Source organism: Ctenopharyngodon idella, chromosome 20 (genome assembly GCF_019924925.1).
Source record: "Ctenopharyngodon idella isolate HZGC_01 chromosome 20, HZGC01, whole genome shotgun sequence".
In the NCBI taxonomy this organism is placed as follows: Eukaryota; Metazoa; Chordata; class Actinopteri; order Cypriniformes; family Xenocyprididae; genus Ctenopharyngodon; species Ctenopharyngodon idella.
This window is the reverse complement of record NC_067239.1, coordinates 9,902,388-9,929,318: the sequence shown is the minus strand read 5'-3', so window position 1 is coordinate 9,929,318 and position 26,931 is coordinate 9,902,388. Positions and strand designations below refer to the sequence as shown.

Sequence of the window (26,931 nt, the reverse complement as noted above, 5' to 3'; positions counted from 1 at the left end):
TTTTTTTTTTTTAAATGACAAATACAGAGTATTGCCACCTGCTGGTATGGAGAGTTATTTCCTCTCAAGCAGACAGAGGACCATACATGCCAGTTGGCCTTTGGCTGTAGTGTAGTGAGTAGTGTTTAGACCAGGTGTGTCCAAACTTTTTTAAAAGGGGGCCAGATTCGATGTTGTGGACACATCTGGGGGCTGTTTCCTTTTCTATTTTTTTTTATATATAAATAAATCCAAAATAAAAGTTTGTGTTTATTATATATATATAAATACACACACATTCATATATATATTTAATAAATATTTGGATATATATACTGTTTATATATTTATATAATTTGTTATATAAATATAAATATTTTATATATACATATAACAGATTTTTCTTAAATATATATATGAATGTGTGTGTATTTATATATACATAATAATTATACACAGTACACACACATATATTATGTAAACACAAACTTTTATTTTGGATGCGATTAATCACGATTAATCTTTTGTCAGTAATATATATATATATAATATATATATATATATATATATATATATATATATATAATTACATGTTTTATTTCTTGAAAACATCACAGATTTGACAAAAGCTTGAGCTGACAGTAGAGTAGCTTGAGATAGGACACATATAAATTTAATACACAAACAATATCTGTAAAACTTTTAACAACCTCGTTTTTAAAGGGTGATGTTTAAATATTATTATACTAAGTTAGAACTCTATTCTTATTTAAATTAACAAGTACTCTATTTAGATCACCACAGGTAAAACCACACATGGCACCTCACTACATGGTAAAAAGTAAAAATCTAGAATGGCTTTATGTTATTTAATCTATAAACACATTTAATATAAATATGAATGCACAAAACTGCAAGTTTATGCCAAAAATGAGTCTGTAATTTGGCCTTTATTACTAATTTAACTGGATCGGCTCAATGCTTCTGTTTTCGATTTGCACGTTAGTGTTGTTGATTAAGTCAGTGCTGTTTCAACTGGCTTTAAACTGAATTAAATCACAGAGAGATTTGCAGCTTGTACCTGAGACCTCTACGCTGAACTCGAACACTTCTTACTGGCTGTTTAATGGTCGTGTGATCGAGACACTCAGCAAGTAAACACATTTGTGAGCTTGTGCACAGTGCGCACAAGTAGTGCTGTTTTTTTTTGGCGCGTTAACGTTTCCCTGGCCTAAAATCTAGTACTGCCACCTTGTGTTGACATTGTGAAACTGCATGATTTGTAAATTATGCATGACAGGCCACATATAATATATTTTAATAGACAAGCTGCAGGCCTTTTGAAATTCATCCCCGGGCCGTAGTTTGGACACCCCTGGTGTAGACCATTGGCTTTGTTTGCATTGTGTTCAAGTGCAACTTTTAGACCCAGACGCAGGCGACATGAGGCAACACCACAGTCTAATGTCATAACCACCAGTTCTTTAATGTTTGTTTGGGGTTTCTGGCCCTTATGGGATTTTTCCTCCATTTTGTCAGCTGTTAGTTGAAAATTGTGAAATGTGAAAAGAGATAGCACAGCTCTCCTCAACAAGTCACACAATTTGAAGTATTGTACATGTTCCAGTTTAAACTAGTTTTTTCAAATCCCCAACAGAGCAATACTAATAGTAAAGCATGCCTTAGCAAACACCACTAATAAGCCTAATGGATCCCAGTCTAGAACCTGAACATGAACTCACTATCCAAACAACATTCTTTGTTTTCTCTTATCCTCTGTTCTTATTTCCCCTATCTTGCAGTGAGACAAGAAAGCTTGTGCTGGCTTTTAAACAAGATTTGTTCTCACTTTCTTTTTAGCCAAGTTTGAATTCTAAACTCAGAGTGAATTCAAGTTTATAGACGGTCTATAGCTTTTTTCCCCTCTCTTTAATTCAAGTTTCATTGTCTGCTGTGCTGTAGTTTTCTAACAGAATGAGGTCAGACAGTATGGAATGAATTATTTTAGGGACTGTTGTTTTTGCTTGGACTGCCACATCTTGCAGCAATTGATCCAGCAACTTCTTGCACACACCCATTTAAAGCTTTCACTTGGAGTTTTTTCCTTCTAGATTTCTCTTTCTTTTTCTCTCCTTCAAGACTCACAAAGTCATTCAAAAACACACACACCTTTTGATTTGTATTTAAAACACATGCTTGCACGCAGTAGGCAGCGCCCACAGTGTGTTGCAACAGATGTTCAAAGGAAACTGAACGACAGCATTCTTGTAAATTCATCAGAGGTGTTTCCAAGAAGTCTGAATTAATCGTAGTTCTCTCTGAACAAACGCTGCTGCATTTGTGGGATTCGGGTGTGACTGCAGTTGGAAGGGACTGCTTGTGATGTCATGAAGACAGCTTAACATTTGCTGCCCATGCGGCCTATCCTGAAGATTCCCCATGAGCCTTGTACTGCAGTGGCAGCTATGGAAGTGGGTCATGGCATTGCTGATACGATTGGAAGCGACAAAGCGAGAGGGACAGACTCGCTACCCCACCCCCACACGCTCATCCACGTCGTGCCGCCACACATAAACACATCCATGTCAGTTCACTGAGCTAACATGGACAAATAGCTGATCAGCATGTTAGATTTATTTGACTATGATGTGCAGTGTTGTCCCTTAATACATTTGAAGTTGAATATCTGGAGTCCCTGAGTTTGTAAAGCAAACTACAAGATAAGGCCTACATTGTGTGCATTTTTTTACCATATAAATTGCAACAATTAACACCAAAGCAATACAAACACAAAAATAACTTAAAAAAACAACTATTTTGAAGATTTGGATACAGCAGAATAGTTAAAATAATCTTCAGAAACAAATCTTTTAGTCAGAATTGTTGAATTTATGACAGATTGTATATATGAAATATAAATATGAAAAATACTCGCATAACTTTGAATTTGTTACATTTACAGATAAGTATCCACCTTAATTTGCAACATAGAAGTAAACTATTTGATGTGAATGTGCGAGATTTCCAATTCATTTGCCTCCATAGGTAAATAACTAAAATAATAACAAATATTTTGCGCTAGAAACCAGTGTGTGATTATGATAGTACACGAATTAGTACACGACATTTACGAATTCCGTAAATGTTGGAATGTTTTTTTTTAATTTGAATAAAATGAAAGCTAAAAGACTTTCAAATCACATGAGCCAATATTTTATTCACAATAGAACATAGATAACATAACAAATGTTTTAAGGGAGAAATTTTATACTTTTGTCCACTAAATGAGCTAATTTCAAATTTGATGCCTACTACAGGTCTCAAAAAAGTTGGCACGGGGGCAATAAATGGCTGAAAAAGCAAGACATTTTAAAAAGATTCAGCTGGGAGAACATCTAGCAACTAATTAAGTTAACTGATATCAGGTCTGTAACATGATTTGCTATAAAAGGGATGTCTTAGAGAGGCAGAGTCTCTCAGAAGTAAAGATGGACAGAGGCTCTCCAATCTGTGAAAGAGTGCGTAAAAAGGTTGTGGAATGCTTTAAAAACAATGCTCCTCAACGTCAAATTGCAAAGGCTTTGCAAATCTCATCATCAAAAGATTCAGAGAAACTGGAGAAATCTCTGTGCGTAAGGGACAAGGCCAAAGACCTTTATTGGATGCCCGTGGCCTTCGGGCCCTCAGACAACACTGCATCACTCATCAACATGATTGTGTCAATGACATTACTAAATGGGCTCAGGAATACTTCCAGAAACCACTGTCTGTAAACACAATCCGCCGTGCCATCTGCAGATGCCAACTAAAGCTCTATCATGCAAAAAGGAAGCCATATGTGAGCATGGTGCAGAAGCGCCGGTGTGTCCTGTGGGCCAAGGCTCATTTAAAATGGACTGTTTCAAAGTGGAAATGTGTTCTATGATCAGACGAGTCCAAATTTGACATTCTTGTTGGAAATCACAGACGCCATGTCCTCCAGGCTAAAGAGGAGGGAGACCTTCCAGCGTGTTATCAGTGTTCAGTTCAAAAGCCAGCATCTCTGATGGTATGGGGGTGGAAAAGTGCATTTGAACATTTATGAAAACAATGAAAATTATCTTCATTATCAGTTTTGATCCATTCTTTTGTGTGCTGTAGCATGGAGACAGATGTCATGTTATTGAAAAGAAAAATAAAGTGGAAAAATAGTGGCTACAGAGCAACACCTTTGAGTCGCATTAAACATCACTTAAAGTCTGACTTAACACCTGACACGACAACTTGGTCACAAATGTGATTTTTATAGATTATAGCAATTAGTTGTTGCAGCCCTATTATAGATTGCATTATATAATAATGTACAAAACTGCACTGTGAGTATAATAGTTTTGAATATGGAATACTGAATAATACAAGCACTGGATGTTACCTTGAATCAGGCCCAGTAGAATTTGGGAAGACATAACATTGAGAGTTATTTTAATATTCGTTGTCCTTTGAGTCTTATAGCAAAAGGTCAGTTATGATGTCCTCACACCAACAGCTGTGATGACAATATTTGAGGCTGTGTATGCTGACAAGAGTGTTTAGCCTCCTTTAATGATAAAAACAGAATGTTTTAATAACTGCTTTTGGGTAGTGGAGTCATATTTCTAATAGCTGGTTCTGGTTGGAATGGTTTTTGGTAGTGGGTGGATCTTTTCACTAGGACGCTGGTCCAGGGGTTTTGTGGATCGGAGTTGATTCTTAATCGGCTTGGCCCATGCCCAGTTTAGTCAGCCAGATGAATTTAGATTAGAGTGTCACTAGGGATTTGCAGCCACCCAGCACTGCCTCACTGTCCACTGCTGAGGGTTTCACTCAGACATGGCTGTGGGTTTAGCTTCTAGGCTAATAACTAATGCCTCCCATCTTCTCCACCCTGCCAACACAGTCATGTCTTATTTAAGCATATAAAATGACTGTTTTATTACAGAGCAAACATGACCAACATTATTGTGTGGCATTTATTTTTGATATTTTCACAAAAACTGAACATAAGTACATGAATTAAATTATTAAAATCACCAAAAGAAGAAAAGGAAAAAAATGGATTCCAGTGCACATAAACACTTTTTGTCTTTCCTTCCTAATTAAGGAACTTTTGGCTGTGACAATTTCCCAGTTAGTACATGTATTTTACTTCTTGGATAGCCAAATGAAACAAACTGCATGCCTTAAAAAAGTTTATTCCTGCTCACCACAGTAATTGGTAAACTCAAGTAAGGTCATAAAGTAAGGTCTTTGCCCGGTTGGTCAATAAGACCAAATGTTAAATTGCAGAGTAATATATTTTACAAACAGGAAATATGTTATGGGAGTGTAAAGTCTAGTTCCATTTAGTTAGTGGGCCCCCTCATCTGAGGTGTGGTACAATGCGCCTATCTGTTTCCATGAATTAGTTTAAATGGTCATTTTCAATGACTCTATTCATAACTATAATTTAACGATTTGTTTGCTTCATGACTTCATGAAAAATGTTTTCCGAAGTAGCAGTGTTTTTCACTTAAATGTTTTTCACTTAAATGTTTTTTCACTTAAATGTTTTTGTTGAAAATATATTTAGGTAAATATTGATGTTTTTATATGAGGTCATATAAATAAAAAATATTAAAGGGGACCTCTTAATCCCATTTTTACAAGATGTAAAACAAGTCTCTGATGTCCCCAGAGTTTGTGTGTGTGTGTGTGTGTGTGTGTGTGTGTGTGTGTGTGTGTGTGTGTGTGTGTGTGTGTGTGTGTGTGTGAAGTTTTAGCTCAAAATACCCCACAGATCATGTTTTATAGCATGTTAAAATTGTCACTTTTTGGGGGTGAGCAAAAACGCACAGTTTTTGTGTGTGTCCCTTTAAATGCAAATGAGCTGCTGCTCCTGGCCCAGCTTGAGCACAGCTTCAAGATGCCATATTATGTTTATTTCGAATATATCTGGTTAATATGATCGATCATGGGATTTTGTGTAAATTGACAGTGTAAATAGATCCGCTACGCTGCTGTTGCTGCTGCTGTTATTGCTGCTGCGGGACTTGGTACTGCCAGTCCATATAAAACATGTTGTTGCTGTGCAAAATAGCATGAATTACCCATAGTAGATCTATACAGGTGGAGCTGGGGAAGGTGGAGGGTTTCTAAAAGCGCACTGCACTGCTACAGGAAATTCTGACCAAGTATTTGAAGGTTGAGCAGCGAGCTCATTGGCTACTGAATCAGCAGGATCTAATCAGCAGTACCCTATAGAGAATGATGTGATTGCGTGACGTTCAGCCATCTAGAGTTTCATGACAGAACTTTGTTTTTATTATTCACTTAATCTAAACCCTGTAACCTGCGATCTTATAATTCAGTATTACATTGCATTATTATTTTTGTTGTTGTTGTTTTTTGTAACTTTCATACAGTCTTGCATGTTACAAGGTCTATGATGAGGTGTATAATTTTCCTTGCCACCTTGCCTGAACCATGATGCCAGCCCAGAAATTGAAAGAACGGTATTATTCATTTATTGCTTGCTTCCAGACCACATCAAACCATGTATAATGCTTTTGGTCATTTGAATTCTTTGACACAGTGTACAGGGAAAATAATCTCAACTGTTTTACCAGAAGGGAGGCTAATTTTAAGCTTAAAGCACTGTGGGATTAAATTAAAAACACATATGCATGAGAAATTAAGTAGGCTGAATCAATTCAAAACAAACCCCAAAATAGATCACAGGATGTATTCTCAAGTCTTTAATTAAACTGAAATTTCACCTTGTTTATAGTTAGTGTTTAAGCAGTTTGAAAAATATCAAAGGTATGTGATTTTTTGGTAGGAGTGACTTGCTTCACCTGCTAATTAGTGTTTGTGACTTTGATTCAATTAATCTTTTGATACAGTACCCAAAAAGGTTTGAAAAGATTTGTTCATTGATTCATTTAGCGACCATTTCTTTCATTGTTGAATGCGATTGACACCTATGCTGAACTCAAGAAATTAACAATTGTTGGTCAGAAGATTCTTGTAGAGTGTGTTTGTTCAGGAGGTCCAACCAATGAAATGTTCCAACCAATGAAAAGTTCACAGCAAAAATTGATTCACATAAATGATTCTTTCACAACAGAAAAGCCACTAGTTACACTAATACTGTAGTTTTTTTTTCTTTACATTGGGATTTTAATTGCTCCTCCCCTTTTTTTGTCTTACAGATGCATCCTCAAACTACATTCGCCAGCTGGAAACCAAGGTCCGGATTCTAGAGGACAATAACAACAAACTTCTGTCACAAGTAAGGACTGAGTTAACAACGTGCTTTCTTTCAATAGCACTTAAAAAATATGAGTGACTAGACCTAGATTTGCCATCGGGTTGCCAACCTTAGTGGTGGCAGTTTGGAGTTACGAAAGAGGCAGCAAATCTTTAATTCATGGTGGGTCAAACTGTTAAATTGGCACACAGCATCCCCTCCAGCAGGAAAAAGGAGCGGCTTACCGTCACGCTGGGATTGTGTGGGCATCTCTGAGCGTCTGTGGCCTCAATTTAACCTCTCTTGTGGAGAATGAGTGGGTTTTACCAACCGAAAGAGCATTTAAAGTTCACCTATTTATCCTGAGGGTACCGCAATCAACCTGCTTATCACCAAATGTCACAAATGTATTCCTCCAATATAATACAGACATGTACAACAAAACACTTGCCGTGAACCCATCCAGCAGATGAGCATTACAGCCCACTCTCTTCAGCACTTGAATAGGATTTTGCTAGTTCTTTCACCTCAAGCTTGTGTAGGTAGGAATAAGATGTGCATATTTAGAGAAGTGAGGGGCAATTAAATTTTCAGCTTCACAGAGAAACTGCTGAAAAGAAGCCACCATGTTCCTTTTTTATAAGCTCACTGTACTTGCAGGTAAAGGGATAGTTTACCCAAAAATCTAAAGATGAATTCTACTTTGATGACTGTACAGAATAGGGCTGCTACAACTGTAACAATTGTTTTGATTTTCAGTTAACCTGTTGATTATTTCTTCAATTAATCAATTACATAAATATAAAATGGTTATTTTAAATTGAAATATTTTACAGTATTACTATTTTACTGTGTTTTTGATCAGATAAGTGCAGCCTTGGTGAGGATAAGAGACTTCTTTCAAAAACATTAAAAAATCTTAATTATTCCAAACTTTAGAACTGTATACTGTAATTTATTTTTGGTTTGAAAATATAATTCTATTATAATTATATAGTAATTATATCATTGTGGGATTTCAATTAAATAATTAACATTTTAAAATATATATTTTTTTTTGTCCAAAGAATGAATATGATGCACTGATGCGCTCCGCTCAACCACATCCACTCAAATAGGCCTATGTTGCTTTTAGATATCAACTTTGACATCAGTGACATCAGAACAATATGACCTGTCTCACAACCGTTTTATGGCTTCAGAAAGCCTTGAATATGGTGCACAAGTCATATCGACTACTTTTGACTTCCCAGGTCCGCCCTTTCATTTTCATATGTACAGCCAGACCTTTCTTTAGCATTTCTCCTTTTGTGTTCCACAGATGAAAGAAAGTCATATATTCGGAATGACATGGTGGTGCAAAAGTGATGACAGAATTTTCATTTCTGGCTGAATTATTACTTCAGTCTCCAGTGAGAATGAAAACACTGTGTGGGCACTGAAAATACTGACTACAAAGCAGTTCTTATGAAGGCCTTTGTAGGTAGCATTCATCACAGTATTCATAGAAACAAAGCCTAGAGTGTTAGCATGGCCAAGGGCTTGAAAGAGTCCTTGGATCTGCAATAATTCTCTCTTTTAATCATATATCCTCATTACGTTTTCATTGCCAGCCCCCCTCTGTCTGGCAGTGGATGTGGGTGTATCAGACAGCAGTACGCTTAAATTGTTGCGCCTTTTCGAGGCAAAGCTATTTGAGTCTCTCTCAACATGTGGAGCATAGTGCTTTGAATGTCTGAAAGCATTTTATCCCCAGGATGGAGAGCACTTTGTAAGACTATGATTAAAATGCAAGAGAGTAACTTTCTCCCTCTGGTCAAATGAGAGAAAACGGTTTGCGTCTCATCGCTGCAGTCCTCTGAGAATGAGTGAATTCACTTGAAGCATGATTAATTCAGAGGAGAGCTCAATCCTTCAGAGAACACTGTCCTGAGCGAACATGAACTTAGCTGAACTCTTGATTTCCCAGGATGCCTACACTAAGCTTTTCCTAAAAGCCATTTCATTTGTTGTGATAGATGACACTTTGGTTTGTACCTTACGCGTGACCCTGAGATTGAAAGGTCTGTTGTCATGGAAAGGCCCAATATATCTTTATTTTGCTGACAAATGACACATTTGTGTCCTGGTACAAACTGGTCAGTGGTCACACACCTCATCATATAAATTACGCCTGATTGCAGTTTAGTTTTTGGAAATGCTTCAACTATTACAATGTGCACTGCAGGTGCAGCAGTGTATTTGAAATGAAATTGTTGTTTTGTAATATTTGCATTTATTCAGCATTTCCTTTGCCTTAATTAACTTTCAAGTTAATGTCATTTTGATTAGCAGTCACTGAAATTTACAACATTAAATTAAATGCTAGCTGCAAAACAGAACACACAGAAAACTTGTAATTGTGTGTGTAACCCCTCCTGTTCGAACCGCCCGCTTTAAGCGGGACTCAAACCCGGGTACGCCCGGGCATGGGAGTCAGACGCTCTAACAAGGAGGCTAAAGACCGCAGTCTCTAGACCACCTCTTGAGATCAGGGGAGTGAGGTTTACATGCACAGCTTTTATTGGCCTACCACAGTTACACTCACCCTCCTAAACCTCACTCCCATCCGGGTCACGACACCAATGTAACCCCTCCAGAAGACAGCAGAGAGTAGCTAGTCAATCAAACCTGCTCTGTAGAGAAATTTGTCCATTTAGGGCTACTGTAGAAACATGCTGGCGCAAAATGGTAACTTAGCATGTAAGGGGACCCGCAGTGTATGTACATAGAAATAGCTCATTCTAAGGTAATAAAAACATAATGGTTCATTATGTAAGGTCTTTATACACCACTGAAAACATTGTTATGTATATTATATTGCATTTCTGTCAATAGATCCTCCTAAAATGTACACATTGCACTTTTAAGTGCTGTTCAGTCATTTTTGACCGAAAAATTTTACATTTTGTTTTTTTAGAATTTTTACTTAATTGGAATGGTATGAAACTTGGTAAAGGTTTTTGGCACTTTCTATGTGAACACACATACACACACACACACACGCGCACACACACACAAAATCATGGACATGATTTGAAAAGGTTAAATAGTCCTGAAGAAAAATTGTCACACTTTGACAATTGTACTGTTGAACAATTTGTCACACTTTGACAATTGTTCTGTTCAGCTGTACTGTTGAAATGACCGCATTTGAAACGAATGGGAAGCGAATTTCATCTAGTGGAAATGTTTGGTACTGCGCCAAAACAAAATCCTACTAAAAGCAATTTTTTTGAGATATCAACCTTAAATTTGAAACACAACTTGTTTAGATTTTTAGCTTTGATTTTCTCACAGTTTTGGAGTAAAACATGTTTTGGAAAATATGAATTTCTTATAAAATTAAAGAATGCATTGTAATGCATAAATATGCATTTTTCATAATATTAAACTTAAACTTCTATAACTTTTTTTTAGTTTTAGTCTGTGCTCCAATGCAGTTTAAGTTGGAAATATGCTCAAAAAGTGATTAACAGGTAATAAATGGGTTATAACTATTCCACAAATATACTTTAGTAAAATAAAATCTCTTAAAAACACAAAATATTAAATAAAAAACATGATCACATTAAAATATAGAACATTAATTCTAATCGGCCATTTTTGAACACCACACGAGCAGCGACAGAGGGTTAACAAAAAAATGCTAAGTCCAAAGTCTAACTATTTGAATAAGCAATCTGATGATTATGATGTCCCTGGTGAAGAAACTGTATGAAAATGTACTTGCATTTGTTTAATTGGTTTGTGAAATGTCTCTTGTGTTCTCCAGCCCTGTACCCGTTATAGCTTATCAAAGCTGTCCATGAAGGTAACTTAACCACACATTTGCTTAGTGGTGGTGGAGCTCTATTTCCTCCTAGCTCTCTTCTTTCTTATTTTTTATCTCTGTATTCACATTCTCTAACTTAAAAAGCTGGTGTGTAAAATGGCATGCTAAGTGCTTGTGCTAACATGCTGGGCTGTGCTCGGGGGCTTCTGGTGCATGAGCTTATATGCTTGTCGCTCTTTCCGATCTTATAATTTATTCAAGCAACACAGGTAGTGCAGCATAAATTTTTCATGTCTGACAAACTGATGGATGTAAAGATGAGTATGAACATATTTGAATTTTTAATAAATGCCCCCTTATCTGTCTTGGCCATCGTCCCATATCTTCTCTAAGAAAATGCACCTCTCTATGTTTTATCACTGTCTGTCAAGTTTGAATCCAGTTTAATTGCATTAAATCATATTTGATTGTCCAGTAATGTAAGGATGTGCTTATGTTCAAAGCTGATTTGTTTTGTGGGTTGTCTGACTGAATGAAGAAACCCTATAATTACGGTCTATCAGACCTTGATCCAGCATGTTTCTTGTGTTCAAAATAGAATAGAACAGAACGTAGCTCATTTGTTTAAACAAATTTACATTAATTGCCAATAATTTATTGTTGAATGTGGTGAATTTGTTACACAAAGCAGTGTTTTGAAGGGAATTAACTTTTGTCCTTGAAGCACTACTGCTAAAATATTAAAGCTAAATTAAAAAAAAAAAAAAAAAAAAAAAGTATTTTCCCAAAGTAGACAGTAATTGTCTAGTCTGTTGTTGAGTATGATGATAATTGTGCAAAAAGTCTTGTCAAATAAGAAAGAATGCAAAGTTTATCTGGCTAGTCAGGAATAACTGCCTTACCATTTTGATTTGCTACTCTTTTGTAGTCAGATTTTTCACTAAATACTTTATTTATTTTATTTTTTGGATGTTGTCAGAGCAATAATACAGTCAGGTGAGGAATTTTGGCATTCCGACAGTGCAAGTATTTCAGAGGGTGAACCTATTTATGTTGCCACGGTGATGAGAAATAATATATAGTCTATAGGAATTCTGACACTCCCTCAGTGCATTCAGGCTTATTTAAAAAATAAACAAGATTACAGACAAAAAAAATGACAAAGGTGTTCATATAATGCAAAATAGAAGCACTTTTGAAATGCTTCTCAGAATTTTGGACACTATTGTATATAATTCCATTATATAAATCAAAGTTAACCATACAGTTTGTACAACAAACTTAAATTTGACCCATTCTTACCTTCTTCAGTAGGTAACTAAGCACAAACAGACCCTGGCATTATGTCCATTGTAAGTTGAATAGTTTCCCTTGCCTTTCTAAGGAAAAAGACATCTCTGTCAGCAATGTTGGAAGAAACTGCATTACAAACTGGGTCATTTCTCAACAAACAGTCATAACTCAGTCATAATAAGGATAGAAAACTCTCCAAGGATAATATGGAGATTTTAGGACTTCAGAAGTGAGGATGCATGTTACACTTTGTAGGGAATGGATGTGTAATATAAGCATCATAGCAAAGAAATCTATGGATTCTTTGCTATGATCCATAGATTTGCTATACAAGCAGTATTTGATCAGTATTTGATGCCAAGTTTGATCAGCATTCTTCATCAAATTCTTCAGCATACGAACAAAATTGTTCTTGTCTATACAAGTACATCAGTGCTGCATCAAGTCCTAAATACCATGAATGGTTAGTGGGCGATACAGTATGTTTAGGTTGCAGGCGAATGTGAAGTTCACATCTTCCTTGCAGCCACCAAAAACACAGTTTCTCTTCTAAAAGAGAGTGACAGAGTTATTTATAGGTCTTTCTTACAGTGATCACATGCATTCAGAGAACATGAAAGCAAGACATTGAAAATGTCATAAGGATCACTGGTGATTAGAGATGATGCCAGCTGGAGCCTGTGGGTGTCTCTATTATAGCAGCATGAAGAGATATAAGCTTACTTTCTATGGACAAGAATACCTACAGGAAAGAGGGCAGGAAGCTGTGTGGGAGTTTGTTCTGGTTGAGGGTAGCAATGCTCCAGTTCCATTTAGCTCAGAAACTCAAAATTTCAAACTTCATACTTGGAAAAGTGCAAAAGAACGCAACTTTGAAGTCAGTCTTCCTATTTCGAAACTCTGTATCTGATTTTGTCGAGATGCAGGAATGTGATTTCACACAAACATGGCGGCACCCAGTGAGCATGTGCACAATAATGATAAACATTCACTTTTAAGCTAATAAAATGCATAAGTGAACAAAGTTCCTACATTATATCATAATAAAACACATCAAATGATATTCTCTGTTGATAATCGTACACAAGAAAAACTAAGAGCTTACTGAAGTTGTTTTTATTTATTTATATATTTATTTATTGCTAACAGATGGCTTTGTTGACATTCAAACACTTGCAGCACTATAGTTAGCACAAATGTTTTGTTTCTAAATACATCATCTCCTGAGCATCAAGCAATGGAACACTATAATGGATGGAAGTTGAAGATATCCTATAGGAATATAACACATTTGACTTTGAATAGAATGTAGCATAACAAGTGGGTACAGCCAAACCAGATCTTTTAAGTCAGTTTTAATTCAGTTTACTCGGTAGCCATCTTGGAAACCCTTTGGGTAGCTATTTTCTTTGTATGTAATAGACATACAGCTCTTATTTGCTTAAATGGGAAAAGACCAAAATATCTAAATCCGTTTTTCAAGGATATTTTTTAATAACATTTTCAAGCTAGCCCAGCTACCAAGAGCTAGTCAAGAGTAAATAAACAACTGATTTTAAACTCTCTTTTAAAGGTGGGTAAGCCATATTTCAAAAACGTAGTTGGACATTGTTGATATTTGAAATCAACCCAAACAGACCCACCCCTCTCTTCATTGCTCCGCCTCCAAAACTCACCCTCCAACCCTAACCACCCTGCTCGGTCTCGAACCCCGCTCGCCAAGTGCACTAACAATGACGCTAAAGATTGCATTCTCTAGCAGTCATCAGGGCGCCAGTGGTTTACCTGCACAACTCTCACTAGCTGGCCACTGTTACACACGCAATGCGAGAGCGGATGTCTGTTTATCACGGATGCTGACGCGCAACAAAATAATACTTCACGAAAAATAAAGTGCAGATGAACGAATGAGAAGGAAGCAGAAAAAATGAACGTATAGTACACAAGAGTAAATACAAACAAGAATTTTTTGTTAGTCGCCAACAGCACAGCAGCTCCAGACAATCAATGACACTCAAACCCAGAGTTACTCACATGTGAAGCGGAATCAAAGCAGCCTCCACGTCTGTTTTCAGGCCTTCCCACTTAGCTTTTTCCAGTGCTGGAAAGCTTTTCTAATATTAACGTGGGTCCTAAAGTGCTTGCCCAGTCATAAACCTTCATTCCAGTGATATTATTTTGAGCTCTTTTGTATTGTCTCATCTCTCTTTCTGCAGTCTTTCTTCAAACTACCTCTTGCTCGTTCTGTCTTCTCGACCATCATATGCCCGATAATGCTGATTGATTACACGTTTGTTGTTGGTGTCGGTCCGACTAACTTCCAAATGGTGTTTTTGAAATATGGCTTACCCCACCTTTAATTGAAGCAGAGATTCCCAATTTCTCTATCATTTTTCTACTGTCTCCTCTTTCCTCAAACTGGCTGTGATCTCCAGTGACTTACAAAATTATCTTTCTCCCACTTTTTATCTTGCCTCTATTATTTTCATTGAGAACAGTGAAGTGTGTTTTGTTTGATGGAATGTTTAATATGCTCTGAGTTATAATGTCTCTCTTTCCCTCTTGTGTAATTTGACAGTGTAATCCAGGAGACCTGCGAGTCTTGCGGAAGGGCATGACCCTCTACCACTCAGAAACACAATTGTCCTCCCTCCCCCAAAGGCAGGAGGCCCTGCTGAATGTGAGTGATTCTCTCCAAGCCACTGTACAGAGATATCAATCTAAGCATACTGTAAGTAACTACAGTAACTGCTGTTACCGTGTTTTCCAAAATACAAGTCACGTTTTTTATCAAAATCTCTAAATCTAAATCAACTTGCGGCGACTTATATTCCAAAGCAACTTATAAAATGCAATTAAAATCAACCAAGCAAAACACACATTTGGATTAGTGCCAAATGAGAGATATGTAAACTTAAGTTTATTCATAGCTCAATTCCCATATGCCCATAGTTTTTGTCTCACTTTAAATAAATTCATTTAGGCTTGGCTTTTGTAATAAGTGTTGTTCATAATGAATGCCACTATAATTTGTTTGTTTTATACTTCTATTTTTCATTCCTGTTCTGTTTTCATTTATTTAATTATGCAGTTACCTAGATTTAAATTTGTAATCAATTGGCATTGACAGCCACAAAATAATAGATCAAACCAGAAATCATAGAACACACAGGGAGATTATTCCAAAATGGAAGTTCAGCTTAATCAGTTTAGCACGAGTCTTTAGGGGGAAAAAAGGAGGTCCTTGGTACGTCAAAACTTTCATCTGTTGTACTTTGCTTTAGGCTTTTCCTGTACGGAACCAGAGGCACTTTTCATATCTTTGAAAACTTTTTTTTCTTTAATTTTCGCCTGGAAAATTAGCAGAACCATATGCTGAAAAATCTGATGAATAAAAGGAAAAGCAAATGCGCCTTTAGCCAGTGCACAGGAAGTCTTGCCACTGTGTTTTATGTTGTATGCTTGCTTAAAAATCTTGCCATCAGCTAAAATTCTTTATAATGTTAATGCAGAGCTTGAATTGAATTTAAATTGTTTTGACTCAGCATCTCCTCTGAGAAAACAGGTCAAGCTCCCATTTTATTCCATTTGACCTTTCATGTTTTATAGATTTTTGGTGTCGCTTCCAATCAATGTGTGGTTTGAACAAAAGCATCACACATTACCATCGCACAGCATTGTTTTGTGTGTAGCACTAAATTATCTGATGGTTAATCAGGTACATTAGATAAAGGCAGCTAATTTCAGCTGATTTAGTTCACTGATGGTTTAATTACTTTGCATCACAGAATTAATGATTGTGTTAACCTTTTATTTGATGAAATCAGCATTTTTATTTACTGTGTAATGTGAAAATTATGAATATGTCAACTACAATACAAACTTTTAAATTTTTTAACAGAGATTTATTAAAGGGTTAGTTCACCCAAAAATGAAAATTCTGTCATTAATTACTCACCCTCATGTCGTTCCACACCCGTAAGACCTTCGTTCATCTTCGGAACACAAATTAAGATATTTTTGATCAAATCCAATGGCAGTGAGGCCTCCAAGATAATTAACACTTTCAGATGCCCAGAAAGCTATATTATATTAATATAAAGACATATTTAAAACAGTTCATGTGACTACAGTGGTTCAACCTTAATGTTATGAAGTGACGAGAATACTTTTTGTGCGCCAAAAAAACAAAATAACGGCTTTATGCAACAATATCTAGTGATGAGCGATTTCAAAACACTGCTTCATGAAGAATGCTTTAAGAATCTTGTTCAGAGCGTGTATCAAACTGCCAAAGTCACGTGATTTCAGTAAACGAGGCTTCGTTACGTCATAAGTGTTTCGAAATTTCACTGGTTCACCATTGGGGGCGTGACTTTGGCAGTTTGATGCACTCTCCAAACCACTTGATTCGAAACAAAAGATTCGTAAAGCTTCAAAGCTTCATGAAGCAGTTTTTTAAATCGCCCATCACATATCGTTGAATAAAGTCGTTATTTTGGGGGGGGGGTTTGGCGCACAAAAAGTACATTTAAGATGAAACCGGTCTGCTCATTAGTCCAATTACCAAATCACATCCTCTTTTGAGGCAAAGTCACATGAGGTTTTTTTTTGCTCATTGAGGGATTTATTCGTTAAATGTGTTTCCATCATAATTTATGTGCATGTCTTTTTATCGACTAAAAAAAATTTGTCCGCCTCAATTAAGCACACAAGTTTTTTATGCGCAATTTTAGAATTAATGTGCATTTTGGTGTTTCTTTCGATCCAGCGGTTTTTTTTTTTTTTTGCGATATCCCAAAATGCGCATAAAAATAGTTGGACGGAAACATAGCTACTGAAAAATATGTAATTTCCGTATATAGTAGAAACATGCAATTTGAATTCAACCACAGTTTTGCTGTCTAAGGAACGATACCAGAGTTTGTCGTCTTTAGTGATCTTATATAAGTATATAAGTCTAAATAGATTGAGAATGACTATTCAAATATTTCAAAATAGTTTTCTGGTGTTTCCATGGGAACCATCTCATAATATGGAGAGTTCCTTCTGGAAGCTTTTGATTGATAAGCTCTCTCATGAAACACATAGCGAAGTGTATTAGATACTCATTAGATCATCATTAACTCGGCACACAGCACAACACATAAACGTTTGTCCCCCATCATTCTCCCTTTAAGAACGTTTTTAAATGGGCTGTTTTGTGGTCATAGTCAGTATGAATGTATGCAGATCATGTCCGGCTCTCTTCATGCAGTATGAATGATTAAACACAACCAGGGGCTTTTTGTCCTCCACAGCTGTCTGGGCTGCTGTGTGCAATGTTGAGCTAAGATGAATGTTTTAGATAAAATGTAGTTTTCATTATGAATGATATTCATATCTCTGAGTTGAGACAGATAATTAACAATGATGTATTAGTCAATATATCACCAGTGAGAACAGGACTATGATGCATATGTGCATGGTAGCTGGTTCATTTTATGATCTACCTGTTTAGCCAGGTATCCAACAGCTGTAAGTCTGACAAAAAAGAGAGTATGTCTACTCAGCAGTCATCTTCACTTCTATGTACTTGAATGGCGAATCATCAGATTCTACAAAACTGTTGGTTAAACTTACCTCTCTGTAGTTCCGCTGGTCAACCACTTAAACCAAACTTGACCCAATAATGACTAGCTATAAACCAAGTACCATGTTAATGGTTTTAGCTGATTTTTCCAGCAGGATGTTTTTAAATTTTTAACATTGTGTCCTTTTATCTTTTACAACAAGGCTTGGTTTGAAAGGTGGTTACAAAAAGGCAGAAGTCAACCCTGAAATTATATATTTTTTAAAAAAAACAGCAATTAAAGCAATGAGTCACAGGACTTGAATCATATTCAACATATTGATGTTAAGGAAATGGTAGAAGGAAGTATGGGAATATATTCAAAATAATATTGTGCTGGTTTAGCTGGTGGACCAGCATAGTCATGCTGTTCTCATGAAATATAATAATAATTTTTTGTAACAATGTAAAAGTGTTTACTGTTCATTTTGAGCAATTTTATTCATGCTTGCTGAATAAAAGTTTTAATTGCTTTAAAAATAAAATCATACTGACCACAAATTTTTGAACAGTAGTATACACTTCCATTTTACCATATCCCCCCAAAAATATGATGTACCATGGTAATACCATGGTCCCCTTACCCAGAATATTGGCCAGGAGCAAACTGACCACCCCATGCTTTCTCTTCTATAGGGAACTGGAAGACTACAGACCAGTGAATCTTCTCCCTCCACTGGGTTTATCTCATCTGTACAGAAACCTGAAGCTGTGGTTCATGCAATGAAGGTACACACATTACCACTCTCACACACATTATCAGATAGTGTATATATATATATATATATATATATATATATATATATATATATACATGATCAAGGCAATCTGCTGAAGTTAAAACTGCACATCGGAATGGGGAAGAAAGTGATTTAAGCGACTTTGAAAGTGTCATGGTTGTTGGTGTCAGATGGGCTGGTCTGAGTATTTCAGAAACTGCTGATCTACTGGGATTTTCACGGACAACCATCTTTAGGGTTTACAGAGAATGGTCCAAAAAACAAAAAATATCCAGTGAGCAGCAGTTCTGTTGGTGAAAATGCCTTGTTGATGTCAGAGGAGAATGTCCAGACTGGTTCGAGCTGATAGAAAGGCAACAGTAACTCAAATAACTACTCGTTTCAACCAAGGTCTGCAGAAGAGCATCTCTGAATGCACATGTTCAACCTTGAAGCAGATGGGCTACAGTATTAGAAGACAACACTGGCTGCTACTCCTGTCAGCTAAAAACAGAAAACTGAGGCTACAATTGTCATGGGCTCACCAAAATTGGACAATAGAATATCCATCCATCCCTTTATGACCACAGTGTACTGATGGCTACTTCCAGCAGGATAACACGCATGTCACAAAGCTCAAATCATATCAAACTGGTTTCTTGAACATGACAATGAGTTCACTATACTCAAATGGCCTCCACAGTCACCATATCTCAATCCAATAGAGCACTTATGGGATGTGGTCGAATGGGAGATTCTCATCATGTATGGGCAGCCAACAAATCTGCAGCAACTGTGTGATGCTATCATGTTAATATGGACCAAAATCTCTGAGGAATGTTTCCAGCACCTTGTTGAATCTATGCCACGAAGAATTAAGGCAGTTTTGAAGGCAATTTAAAAATTAATCAATTCAAATCAAATATGATAAACAGAAGCTCAAATGCATGAGAACCAATTTGTGCTCTGCATTTCACCCATCTAAGTGCACACACACAGCAGTGAGTACTGAACATGCACACTCTGTAAACAGACATCCGGAGTAGTGGGCAGCCATTTTTGCTGCAGCGCCCGGGGAGTGATTGGGGGTTAGGTGCCTTGCTCAAGGGCACCTCAGTTGTGGGTAATGAGAGTGGAAAAGTGTGCTGTTCATTCACTCGTTACTGAGACTCGAACCCGCGACCTTCTGGTTATGGGTTAAATCCGACTCCCTATCCATTAGACCACAACTGCCCCAGCATAATAGTTTGAGAGAAATGTTAAAATAAACGTTTTGCTTTAATATTTGTCCCTCTTTTGCAGGAAATGACATCAAAAGTTATACAGTACGAGTAACTAAATGAGCTGGTTTAAAAAAATGACCATGTATTAACAGGTTCTGGAGGTCCATGATAATCTGGACAAGCAGCTTCCAGAAGAAAGTGAGGAAGACCTGAGTGAGAAAGAGAAAGCCATAGTGCGAGAGATGTGCAACGTGAGTGTTTATCTTGATTTTGATATGATAAAGATATAGTTCTAAAATCATTCTAAATATAAAAAAATAGCAGAGTCCACAACTATAATGCTAACGGCAATTTTGTTGGAATCACTTTCAGAACAATTTTTTTCCTGCTGATGAACGATAAAAACATTGGCAGCCAATCAGAATCTATCCTGCTTTAAAGAGTTCGAGCATTTAAAGTGGCAGATGATAAAACTGCAGCGCGTGCTTAGAATAAACAGACCAATATCATCCGCTGGTGTTGACGCTAATATAGTTATGGTTATAGTTATCGTTCTTGGTGTGAACAAGCCTATAGATCTATCAGGCACTCAAAAACATAAACAATCCAAATGCTTCAATGACTTCATTCACTTGACCCTTTGTTAAGTCTGCAGGATTACTGCATAATTTAAATGTTTAAAGAAAAATGGAAGAGAAAAATTATTTTAAAAAATCACACCAACCCGGCCCATCAATTTTTTTACTTTATAAGCACATTTTACTTAAAATCACGCTATCCAACAGAAATGTCCAGTTCATATCTATTAAGCTTCCCTTCACAAGGAAGTGTTACCAAGTGGGTGGAGCTCTTGGAAGGGTCAGTTAATAGATAGGTTGGTACACAGAGCTCTGTGCTCATCATAGCATGAGCCAATAGTTTGATCTGTTTGTTGGGCCCCGCAGTGGAATGTGGGAATGAAGGAATCCAGCTTGGAAACCTAGCTCACAATAACACCTCTGTGCTTCTCACCTGGAGACGCCTGGCCTGTTTAACACCATTGCGAACGCTGTTCATAAGAGATCTGGATGGATGGATGTTTGGGCTTGTTTTTTCTTGTTTTCTGTCGGTGGTAATAGTGTTATGTTAAATATGCTAGATAAATAGCAGTGACTTTTGTGAATAAGGTGCAATATAAATAAATTATAATTGGGTTATCGGCTGATATTACTTTTTACATTTTTTTTAAATGGTCGATCTTAGTTGTTTATTTGTGCATGCTCATTTCCCCTTAGTTTTACTTTTCTGTTTTTAGTACGTTTTGTAGTGTAAAAAACATACCCTTTACATACGTTTACAGGACGACTATGTACTAAAAATGGAAAAGTTTTTCCTTTGACAACATTGTTATCTGTATGCTAAAAACACAAAGCGATCCCCGTTTACACGGATCTGCGAAAACGACTAAAAACACTGTATTATTCATGCCAGGCCAGTAGTTGGCGATATCACTTTGTAAACAAACACTATGTGCCTATAGACTGAACTTGTAATACACATGGGCATGATGTCAGCATTTTCACAAATTCACGTTTTTGTAGTTTACACAGAGACAATATCGTTTTTAAAAAATTTATGTTTTCAGGCTCCCAAAATGCATTTGTCATGTAAATAAATGGCCAAAACGCATAAAAGTTTTCTGGTTTTAGTTTAAAAAGCCCCCTTAGATTATCTTTAAGAAAGTAGTGAAGAATGACAACAGCTTTTAAGATGCAGGTTTTGGTCTGACATACAGCAACTGTTTTGTGTTCAGGTGGTGTGGCGAAAGCTGGGTGATGCAGCAGGATCAAAGCCGTCCATCCGACAGCAGCTCTCTGGGAATCAGTTCAAAGGTCCTCTATAGCAGCTCTAGCACATAAGGGAACATTCCTCCTTCTGTTCATCCACCATGAAACTCCAACAGGGCCAAAATGAGAAACCACTCACAGCAACAACAGGCAGCATGAACACTCCTGTCCACAACCATCTTCCATGTCAAGTCATTTGGAGTCGAGCTTGCCATTGACGTTGGATCACTCCGCACCAGTTTTCAGATAGTAGCCATGTTTTATATTCAGTCAATCAGTGAACATTATAAGCAATAATCTGCATGGAAATAACATTGTTTGATTATTAATTATATTTTTTCTTTATTGCCATGATGGATCTTTTTTTGAATTTATGGCCCTGGCCCAAATGGCACATCTTCTATGAGTCAGCAGTCACTGACAATTACCCAACAGTCAATGTGGTCAAATGTAGACTCCACAAAGAAGAACCATAAAGGACGGTGCCATTTGGGACAAGGCCCATGAACCCGTGTTAACAACTGGCAGCTAGTCATGTTCAGTCAGTTTGCCTCATCTGTATTTTTTATTTTTTTTGCTTCTTTTTTTATTACTTAACAGTGATGTCAAAAACTCATTATTGTGTCCTTACAATCTTCTAGACAAAGTTGGGCCATCAAACTTTCAGAGCAAAATGGGCGATACCAGATAAGGCTCACTCCACTCCACTGTGTTCTGGTACCCTTTCTGTGCATCAGTAACGTACAGAAATAACTCTGAAAGACAATGTAAGATATGTACAAAAGCTTTAAATCACTTTATTATTATGTTGTCTTTTTAAGTCTTTTTACTTTTTCTAGTGGCTGTTTTTAACTCAACAGCGTATGGGGTTTCTTAACAGCACAACACTTTTTAGACAATGCAACTGAGACACAATAACAGCACAGTACATGCTAAATATGATTTTCCCTGTTCCTGTATGAAAAAAAAACAGCTGGTGGTCACAACTGAAATCCATTGTTTTTGTATGTTTAAGATGTCAAATTTCAGAACAGTGTGCTGTGCATGCTTGACAATCATGTCTCTCAGGTCTGGGGAAATTACAAGTGTACATCAAAAATCATCTGGCTGAAACAATAGATTTGTCCTTTTTCCAGTCTTTTTGTTTATATCCATGATTACAGTTGGTTGAGAATGACATTGAATCCATTTGAACCGACCCTTTAACAGTCAAGACTAATATATTGACAGAAATCATTGTGGTAACCTAATGTTTAAAGATCTAAGCTGTCTGGTTCAACCCTAAATAGGGGTGACCTTCAAATCTAAGACTCCTGAAAGCCCTTTCATGTGATGCAGGTCAAGGCATAACACACCACCAGTGTTGGCAGTAATGCATTACTTTTTCCAAGTAACTAGTAAAGTAACATTACTTTTAAATTTACTACAAAATATCTGAGTTACTTTTTCAAATAAGTATCGCAAATTACTTTGTTTTCCCTTTTATTGACTGACAGCTCTCCTGTCCCCATGTTAAGAGAAATCGGAAGTAATGCTGCCTTCACATGCTTTCAGAATTATCATAAATACTAGTTTCTTAGGTAAAAATTGCACATGAACGCCCTCCCATTTCGAGTGCAGAGCCATTGTGTGAGCTGTGGGAAAACATGACGGTTGGTAACTTTCCACACCACACATGCCATGCACCGCTTTGACCTCCACATGAATACTTGGCACATAACTGCAATGGTAAACAGGGTCAAAGTTTAAACTGAGGCAGGTTTATGTCTTAAAAAGTGGACAAGTACACCAATATGTTCTGCCCCAACTTAATACTTCACCCCAGGAAAAAAAACTGCAGTTATAATGTGGAGTTACATGTAGAACGCCCATCATTCACAAAGTTGTTCATGTTTCCCACCCTTTGCTTGTTGGTTTCTTCAGTATTTTGGCTAATTTGATCATGTTTTCAGTTCTCATTGTGTGGTGTAGCACTTTCATCACTATATAATGAATTTTACGTTTAAATTCCACACATTTTCCCTCAAAAGCCTGCAGGGCCTGCTATTCAACAGAGAACAAGCATCAATCCTAAGTAGTGATCAAGGATATAGCAAGTGATATTTAGCTAATTTAAATGCATGTCAGCAACAGTTTAATGTATGTGAGTCTATTTTTCCTGCTATTTTCTTTCAATGTCAGATAAACTTCTTGGCCAAGTTCTAAAACAGGCATGCTTATAAATGAAATACTAAGGCTGTGTTCAGAATGCAGTTTTAACATATTGTGCAATATATGCTGAATACTAACATAAAAAAACAAATAATATGTAAAACAATGTACATTATACAACCATAAACAATAGTACTGTCATATGGAAAAGTAAAATATTTCATATTCAAATAAACTGCAGCTAATTCCAGTTCAATCTTCACTCTGGAAATGGTAGGTTGAACGCATTGCATTGTGGGATACAATATTGTGAAAAGTGTTCTTTGTTGTATATCGGATTTTGGAAAATATATACAGCAAAATGATGAGTAATATGTTAGTAAGCTATTCTGAACATAGCCAAAAATGGCTAAAGAAGGAGTTTGAAGAGTTTTAACAAATTAATCAGAGGTGTTTTCTCTTTATGGAAGAGTGTTTTTGATTGGCTGGTTTTGACCCACCTGTTGCTGTTGTTAATGAAAGGAGTTGCAAACAGATCCTATACAGATTCTCTTGGGAAATGGTCTGAACACAAAGCCATGATTTTCTTTTTTTTCTCTTTTCTTTTGATGATTTTATTTGGCTCATGTGCTGCCTCTTTTGTGCATGAGGTTTTGTTTGAAACCTATGCACCTATACCGTATGTTGTTTTATTGTGTAAAACCTCTGAAGTTTATCCTGTCTTCAGTGCAAGCATGACTGCTGGAGACGTCGGGGTGATGTTTTATGGCGGAGATGTAAAGAAAAAAGTTGTACAAAGTGAACCAAGACGATTTTGTCAATAAAAAGCAAACTATTGCTTTGAGTCGTCACATTTATTTATATAGTGCTTTTTACAGTACAGATTGTTTCAGAGCAGCTTCACAGTAATAAAATGAGTTAATGTTGAAAAAAACATCAATTGTGAATTAAAACAACTTCAATTGCAGCTGTAAAGCAGTGTTGTTGTGTTGATTCAATTCAATCACAATGTCAGTGTTGTAACACAGAATTCCAAGTGTGCATCTGTTTTCAAACATGATTAAAACATGGTAAATCATAAACTAATGTAGCTTTTAGCTGTTAACTTCACTAATGTGAAAATACCTTGCATTACAATGACTTTATACACTTTGATTAATAACAAGTGTCTAGAACTTAATGCAATAAATTGACAATCAACTATAGGCTACTAAACATACTTTATGAAGCATATTTAGTTCAGTGGTTCTAAAATGGTGGATTGTGGCCCTGAAAATGGGTCACAAGGCTGCCAAATGCAGCAAGTATCCTAATTGTGCATAGGTATCGACTTTTATGTTTTGTTGATGTCAAAAGTGATTTAGATGCAAATTCATGTCACTTGCTAAATTAGGATTAGAAAAAACACATTAAACATTGGTTTGTGACATGGTTTGTGTTTACCACATATCTGTGGTGAATTTGGCTGCAGAGGTATTTTGGTATATATTTTGGTACTGTGGGTCGCTGCTTGATGTCCAATGTGAAACCTGGTTCCAGTTCACATGCCAATGCAAAATAATAAAAGAAATGTTTTAGTATTGTGCCCCCTAATGGCAATAAGGGTAAATTACCCATTTTCACACTCATTTAATCTCATAGACAACCTCTCAAAATTTAAACCAAACCAACATTTGAATGTTGGTAGGTTGTGGTAATCGCTGTATTATGACCACAAATTTTTAATCATATGAATGCTTGGTAAACACCTACTTTCTTGCTAGTGATTTCCCTTTATTTAACCAGATAAAACTTTCTGAGATTAAAAATCTCTTTTACAGAAGTGACCTGGCCAAGATGGGCAGCAAAACAAAGACACATCATCAATACAAATCCAAAACATTTACAAGTTATTTCTTCCTTTAACAGTTCACTAATAAAAAATGTAAAAGTATTCATCGACACCGGGATCTGCAGTTTCAGGTAATTTTGTAAAAAGACGCAGTCATTGGGTACCGCGTACCGAAAGGCTTGTTTTCCACATTCAGTTCGTGTGAGTGGAACTGAGAGGATGTACAAATCCTGTGAACGCAAAGAATAAGCTCCAAAAGGTTTGTGTTGGGTAAGGGAGCAAAGATATGGAAGCAACTGACCTAAGATGGATTTATAGATAAACAGGTACCAGTGCTTACGCCTGCGAGTTGATAATGACGACCAACCGACTCAATTGTACAGTTCACAATGGTGAGTGCTGTAATTACAATTTAATATAAACCTGAGTGCCCCATGATATAAAGTATCCAAAGAGCTTAAACGTTTGGTAAAATGGATATATATGTGACATTGCATTCCAGAAGGTTTAAATCTTGTATTTTTGTTAAAGGGCTTGCACTAATTCTTCACTTCAAAACTGTTATATGAGCTTGAGTTTTCTAAATAATTCTTTTAGCAAAGGTATTTTTTTTTTTTTTTTTTTTTTTACAAAGGTGCATGTTATACTAACGTTAAAATCACAATGCATTTGCACAAGGAGACATTCAACAAATTAAAAGAAGGTAAGGCAAAGGACATGACAATCATTTCTAATAAACGTTTTCAGTTAACCAAATAGTAAGTCTGACTGAACAAATAACTTCATTAATCATGAACAGATCAGCAGTTCACAAGCATTCAAATATAAATAGAAATGTATTAATCAAACTTTCTTGATTAATGTATTTTAACTATTGACCTGTTTAATAAACTATTATATTTGTGTAATGGTAATGTAATCAGTTATAATAAAGGAGTTGTTCACTTTAGAAATATACACTGATCACCCACAATATTAAAACTACCTGCCTGATATTGTGTAGGTCCCCCTCATGACACCAAAACAGCTCTGATATGCATTGAGGCATGGACTCTGTTGGTCCAGCACATCCCACAGATGTTCAATCGAATTGAGATTTGGAGGCCAAGGCAACACCTCTTTGTCTTGTTCCTCAAGCCATTCCTGAAATTCTTTTTACTGCAGGGTGCAATATCCCAGAGGTTCCCCCAACCCTGCACATTTTTGATGTCTCTTATCTGACGCGGTCATCTGAGGTC

At 36.5% G+C, this 26,931-nt stretch overlaps 1 protein-coding gene across 1 annotated transcript in view; it reads left to right on the top strand.

Annotated features, from left to right (window-relative positions):
- Positions 1 to 24,699, top strand: part of LOC127502616 (cholesterol 24-hydroxylase-like) — a 64,703-nt gene extending 40,004 nt beyond the window's left edge. Inside the window, exons 17-21 of the mRNA XM_051875643.1 lie at positions 7,188 to 7,267; positions 14,911 to 15,012; positions 18,580 to 18,672; positions 20,038 to 20,136; positions 21,678 to 24,699. Of these exons, the coding sequence (XP_051731603.1) occupies positions 7,188 to 7,267; positions 14,911 to 15,012; positions 18,580 to 18,672; positions 20,038 to 20,136; positions 21,678 to 21,767 (464 nt within the window). The 3' untranslated portion in view covers positions 21,768 to 24,699. The remainder of the gene's footprint in view (positions 1 to 7,187; positions 7,268 to 14,910; positions 15,013 to 18,579; positions 18,673 to 20,037; positions 20,137 to 21,677) is intronic.
- The last annotated feature ends 2,232 nt before the right edge of the window (positions 24,700 to 26,931 follow it).